Source organism: Frankliniella occidentalis, unplaced genomic scaffold (genome assembly GCF_000697945.3).
Source record: "Frankliniella occidentalis isolate FOCC.00 unplaced genomic scaffold, Focc_3.1 Scaffold111, whole genome shotgun sequence".
Classification (NCBI taxonomy): Eukaryota; Metazoa; Arthropoda; class Insecta; order Thysanoptera; family Thripidae; genus Frankliniella; species Frankliniella occidentalis.
In genome coordinates, this window is record NW_026267239.1 from 161,584 (window position 1) to 167,988 (window position 6,405).

Consider the following 6,405-nt stretch of genomic DNA (forward strand, 5'->3'; position numbering starts at 1 on the left):
CCTCTCCCTCCTCTACCCTTTCCCAAATTTCTATCTCTAAACGGGTCGCTCGTCCGTGGACAATAAAGGATGTAACGGGTCTCCCTCCTCCATCGTTTGAGCCCCCATGTGTATCCACGTGTTTCATGTGCCCCCCAGCACTCCTCCCCGGCCCTCCCCTCACTTCTAGTGCCATGGTGTTGTAGGGTGACATGAAGCACGATGAAGCAGCTGCAGCGACTCCTGTCCGTGACCATCGCGGAGCCGCTCAAGGAGAGATGGCCACCGCCGCCACCGCCCCAGCAGCCGCAGCCGCTGCCGGCGCTGCCCCCGGGAGTCGGGGCGGACTCGGCCTTTGAAGCGTGCTGCTACTTCGTCAACGACATCACCGAAGGCAAGTCGCTGGAGCCGACGCCCGCTCCTGGTACTGGTACTCGTCCCGTGCCCCTTTACTGCAGGTTGTCGGCGTGGTCTCTGCAACTCTGTCCACACTTGCACATTGCAGCTTCTCCGTCGCCGCCGGCACAGCAGCGCGCCGTCTCCTCTCTGCTACCGTGGCTGGACGCCGCCCTCCCCCGCGTGCCGCTCACGCTCGCTCACGACCCTCCCCCTCTCGGTTATAGATGCCAAGGAGTCGGTGCGGCGCGGCGCCCACGCCCAGGTGCGCGAGGCGGTGCTGGCGGGCGACCTCACCCTGGTGCGCTCGCTACTCGCCGAGCTGGGGCCGGAGGCCGAACTCGTCATCAACATGGCACCTAGCGGCTCCAACACGCTGCTGTTCCTGTAAGTCCTGCTCGCGCCGCACTGCATAGCGCCGGGCCGCCGGGCCTCAGTGTCTGGCCGGTCTGTGTGCACGAGGGCGAGGGCGAGGACGAGGCTGTCACTAATGTGCTCATTGTTCGCGGCAGGGCGTGCGAGCTGGGCCACCGGGAGATGGTGCAGGACCTGCTGGACAGGCATGCGGACGGGCGCATCCACCCCGTGACGCGCTACTCGCCGCTGTACATCGCCTGCTTCAAGGGCCGCAAGGACGTGGTGCAGATTGTGCTCAAGGTAAGTGGGCTTTTATCGCTGTGCTCGCCGCGGCTGTCCGCCTCTTGCTCACCGGACGCGCTCTCACCTCACCGTTCGCTCTCTGCCGGCAGCGCTTCCCCGAGCTGGTGCGCCAGTTCACCGTGGAGGAATGGCTGCCCATACACGCGGCCGCCATCAACGGCCACCTCTCTGTGATCGAGCTCTTGCTCCGGCACCCGTACCCCCCGGGCGTGCTCGGCTCGTACCGGGACTCGACCAACGAGTGGGAGTACGAAATGCCCTTCGACATCAACATGCAGGACCGCACCGGTCAGAACGTGCTGTACCTGGCCTGCGTGCTCGGCAACGCCAAGATGGTGGACATGCTCCTCAAGTTTCGCGTCACGGCGCGCCGTATCAAGGTATGAGCGCCGCGAGGCATGAGGCCCAGTGGTGAACATGTGCTCGAGCAGCTCTCATTCCCTCTCTGTCCCTCCCGGCAGTCGTGCGAGGAGGCCCAGGAGGCCGTCGGGGCCGGGCCGCCGGAGCCGTCGGAGCCGCGCAGCCCGACCAGCGGCGCGCGCCGCATCTCGGACGGCATCCACTCCATCATGTCCCGCCTCAACCTGAGCCTCTCGTCGCGCAGCAATAGCGCGAGCGGGGCCAGCGCCACGGAGCGGCAGCTCAGCCCCGTGCTGCTCGACATGAGGTGCAACGCCAACGCGGAGACGGCGCTGCACGCGGCGGCCAGGGGCAAGCACTGGGACATCACCAACGCGCTGCTGCAGGCCGGCGCCGACCCCAACGTGGTCGCCCAGGACAGCGGGCCGCACGATGAGGACGGGCACGGTAAGGCGCCGGCCGCGGGCGGGACCGGGGGCGCGGGCGCTCCCGGGGGCGGTGGCTCCACGGCCCTTGTGGAGGCGTGCCGGAACAGGGACATCGGCATGGTGGACCTGATGCTGCGCTTCGGTGCGCGCGACGACGAGTGCAGGGCGCTGCGCGTGGCGGCCGGCCTGGGTTCCGGCAAGGAGGACATCCTACTCGCCAAGCTGCTCTCCATCAAGGTGACTCTTGCGATCATGTCCCACGTCCGTAGTCGGTCGACGGCATACATGGCGTTACTTAACGAATGTGTGTATTTCCGCGCAGGCACACGTCGACCCAGAGTATAAAATCAACAAGAAAGCCATGAGTGAGAACGTGCCCGCGGCGGCTCAGTTCGCCGGGCTGGCCAGCCTCACGTACAGCTCCATGTTCCCCAACACTCCTGCCATGATCAACTGGCACGGCCTGCGCTGCGGGCTGTCACAGGTAGGGTCGAGAAGAAGCCTCCACCTCCACCCCCAAGCACTTCCAGCCGCGGACATGTAAGCTCACGCTAGCGCGCTTTGCTACAGGTCCGGACGCAGTGGCTGGTAGACGCGGCGCTGCACGTCAACCCTAAGCTGAAGCTCAACCCCCGGCACCAGGACATCGCGCTGTACGCCATCACGCGCCTCGACCTCTCCAACAACGCCCTCGAGTGGGTGCCGCCCGCCGTGCTGCAGCTGCAGAGCCTGCGCTGCCTCAACCTGGCGCAGAACAAGCTGGAGCGGCTTCCCGAGCCCGCGGGGTCGCCGTCGACGCGGGGCGGCAAGGGCCGCGGCGGGGCGAAGGGCAAGGGCGTCACATACAACGCGCCCTGCCTCAAGGAACTGTACTTGCAGTACAACAGGCTGGTGCAGGTGAGTGGGAGGGCGAGTTCAAATCGAGAACAAATTAGCGTTGAAGGAAATAACTTGGAAATACTCTTTTTACCAGGTTCCCGAGGAGGTGTTTTCGCTGCCGTCCCTGGTCACCCTCGACGTGTCCAACAACCAGCTGCAGGCGCTGCCTTACGCCGTGTGGCGCGCGCCCAAACTCAAGGAGCTGAACGCCGCCTTCAACCTACTCCGCGACCTGCCCTCCGTGCCACCGGAACACCAGGGCCCCTCTACACCCGGCAGCACCCGGTCGCACTCCGACTCGCTCAGCGTGTCCTCCGTGGACTCAAGCCGCTCCTCGACGGACACGTGCGGGACTCTGGACGCGCTCGATGACCTCGCCCTCGCCCTCAACCTGAACCTGCTCTCGCCCGCCGAGGACGCTCTGGACAGCCAGTCGCTCCACGCCTCGTACGCGAGCGCTAAGACGCTGCGGCAGCGCGACCTGGCGCACCACAACCTGTGGAGTCGCGGCCACGGCGTCGAGGTGACGGAGCAGATCCTGCTCAGCGAATGCGACCAGGAAGGGTGCTCGCAGTTGTCCGCCCTCAATCTGGCCCACAACCAGTTCACCAGCATCCCTGCTGCCCTGCCCTGCCTGGCCGTCAACCTGACTCGGCTCAACCTGGCCTACAACAGCCTGGGATCCATGGGGTACATCACATCCTACCCCAACTCTCTGAAGCAGCTGGACCTGTCGCACAACCAAGTGTCATGCTGGCCCAGCCTGCCGCAGGTAAGTTCTACTCTCCTTCTTCTAAGTGCACTCCCGCCGACCCCCGTTGTTGCACCCATGTACCAAAATGCTCAACTCTTTGCAGATGGACCCCACCGCGCTGGCATGCTTCGCCCCCGTCCCCAGCACAGAGGCGGGTGGGGCCGCCCCAAGTGTGTCCGGCGCGATGGCCGCTGCCCCTGCCGCCGTGGTGAAGCTGCCCGCCATCGGGAGCGCACTGGCGTGCCGGCGCACGCTGCGGAGCGTCATCCTGGACTGCGTGTGCGTGCACCGGCGTCACCTGCGTCTTGACAACATGCGCACCCTCATCCTCGCCGACAACCGCGTCACGCGAATCCAGCTGACCACGGATGACGACGGTGGCGGCGGCGTCCCGGACGAGGAGGAGGTGACCGAGACCGACGTGCTGAGTGCGCCATCGGCACCCCGGCACCAAAGCTCGGTGAGCGCCACGAAGGCGCGTCTGATGATGCCCAACCTCAGCATGCTGGACCTGAGCAACAACCAGCTCAAGGGCATCCCGCACAACATCTACGAGCTCAGCAACCTCTCGGTGCTCAACATCAGCGGCAACACGGACGTGTGCGAGCTCCCGCACCAGATGGGGCTGCTCTCGCGGCTCTGGAACCTCAACACGCGCGGCTGCAACCTGCAGGAGCCGCTCAAGTCCATGATCGACTCGAAGAAGTTCAAGACGATGGACGTCATCGGCTACCTCAAGTCGGTGCTGGAGGATGCCAAGCCGTACGCGCGGATGAAGCTCATGATTGTGGGCGTGCAGGGCATCGGCAAGACGTCGCTGCTGGAGCAGCTGCGCCAGGAGGGCACCGGCTCCTTCCGCAAGCGGCCCGGCACCACGGAGCACTGGGCCAAGCGCATGGGCAACAAGAACGTCAACACCAAGACCTCGCGAGGCATCAACATGTCCACCGTGGGCGTGGACATCGGTGACTGGGTGTACGAGAAGAAGCGCGGCCAAGCCAACGCCAACTACGGCCCCGTCGTGTTCCGCACGTGGGACTTCGGCGGACAGCGCGAATACTACGCGACGCACCAGTACTTCCTGTCCAAGCGCAGCCTGTACCTGGTGGTGTGGAAGATCTCGGACGGCGCCAAGGGCATCCAGGAGATCCTGCAATGGCTGGTGAACATACAGGCGCGGGCGCCCAACTCGCCAGTCATCATTGTGGGCACGCACTACGACGTGGTGCGCGAGAACGGCCAGGCGCCCTCGTCCACGTCCATGTCGGAGGACCTACAGCAGTTGATCAGGGACAAGTTCATCAACATCGTGGACGCGGAGAAGTGCGGCCTGCCTCGGGTGCTGGACACAATCGAGGTGAGCTGCAAGACGAGGCACAATATCAAGCTGTTATGCAACCTGATTTATGACACCGTCTTCAGCTTAAGACCGCCAGGTAAGGAGCAACAAGCAACCTTAAAAACGAATTATATCTGTTTTGTGTGTTTAGAGTGAGTGCTGAGTGTTGTCTTCCTTTTCTCGCTTCTGTTGTAGGAAGCAAAGAACTTTTACTTGAACAGAAGGTTCCTGCAAGTTACTTGATGTTGGAGGATGTCGTTTGCCACTTAGCTGCTGAACGTAAAACAAAGGGAGTGGATCCCGTGCTAAATGCTGACCAATACAAAAATGTTGTGTGGTGTGAAATGCAGCACCGATATGGGAAGACATTTAGAGACTGGTCTGAGCTTCATCAGGCTACATTATTTTTACATGACAATGGTGTGTTATTCAAGTCATTCTAACTTTTATTCGTTCTTGCCCTCAATTCCCACTTTTGTATTGGAAGTGGAAGATTTAGTTAATTATGTATGAAACAGGTGTAATACACTGACTTACTTTTTGTTTCTCATAAAAGTAAACTCTACATAAATTTTGGTTTCATTACTGCAGGTGTGCTTCTACACTATGATGACGCTACATTAAAGGATTTGTATTTCCTTGATCCTCAATGGCTCTGTGATATGCTAGCTCATGTAGTAACTATTAGAGAAATTAATCCATTTGCTAGAACAGGTAAAGGTTTCTATTCAAAGTCTATACTTGCCCTACTTACTTTTATTTGTAATAATTGAATTTAAAATGGTTGCCTACTACAGGTGTGATGAAACTTGATGATTTGAAGCATGTGTTCAAATCGTCAGCTATTGGCCCTGTTGACACAAGAGGCTACATAGTTAGTTTACTAAACAAGTTTGAAGTTGCTCTAACCTGGGACAGCAGGACCCTACTCATCCCATCTCTCCTGCCTTGTGAAGAAGACCTCCATCTTCCCTCAACCAACCCTGTCCGGGTAAAGGTCTGTGCCACAAGTACCATTGCATGCTATTTTGGTTTGGTTGATGTGTGCAAATTCTCTTTGTTACAAATCATCAGTTAATATGTGTGTGTGAGTGTGTGTATAAAAATAATTCGGGAAAAAAACCCAAAGGTAGTTGGTTGTCTTGAAAAATGAATGGACATAGGTTTTTATTTACGTGTGTGGATTTAGAGTTTATTTCTTTTTCTTATTTTTATCAAAGTTTTGCTTGGATTTATTTAGTCAGATGAATGCATCTTTGGTTGTAGTTCACGTATGTACTTTATCTCTTAGCCTGGTTTACTGAGCAAAGACCAGCCTAGGATTGTTGCACATGACCATGTCAAAATATGTGTGTTGTAGTAATAGTGGCTTGGTTTGCATGAGCATGTTATTTTATGAACACTTTATCAACTATTAGTCTTTAATAAACCCTTTTCCCCTCAGATTCCTGTTCGGTCAAGAGGGTGGGCTGTGCGTAGTAAAAAGGCAGGTGGTACTCCTGTTCGAGTTCATGTAGGAAACTCGTCATTTTACATTTCATCCTCCCAAGATTCTACTGGACGCATTACCCCTTCATCCCCCTGTAAGAAAATGAAAATAGTGTAATATT

General features: G+C 58.6%; 1 protein-coding gene across 1 annotated transcript in view; it reads left to right on the forward strand.

Moving 5' to 3' along the window:
- Positions 1-6,401, forward strand: part of LOC113203077 (leucine-rich repeat serine/threonine-protein kinase 1) — a 16,183-nt gene extending 9,782 nt beyond the window's left edge. Inside the window, exons 6-17 of the mRNA XM_052270130.1 lie at positions 603-762; positions 888-1,032; positions 1,125-1,415; positions 1,497-2,060; positions 2,146-2,307; positions 2,394-2,720; positions 2,797-3,474; positions 3,560-4,892; positions 4,991-5,215; positions 5,387-5,509; positions 5,593-5,792; positions 6,240-6,401. Coding sequence (XP_052126090.1) covers positions 603-762; positions 888-1,032; positions 1,125-1,415; positions 1,497-2,060; positions 2,146-2,307; positions 2,394-2,720; positions 2,797-3,474; positions 3,560-4,892; positions 4,991-5,215; positions 5,387-5,509; positions 5,593-5,792; positions 6,240-6,401 — 4,370 coding nt within the window. The remainder of the gene's footprint in view (positions 1-602; positions 763-887; positions 1,033-1,124; positions 1,416-1,496; positions 2,061-2,145; positions 2,308-2,393; positions 2,721-2,796; positions 3,475-3,559; positions 4,893-4,990; positions 5,216-5,386; positions 5,510-5,592; positions 5,793-6,239) is intronic.
- Positions 6,402-6,405: the final 4 nt, after the last annotated feature.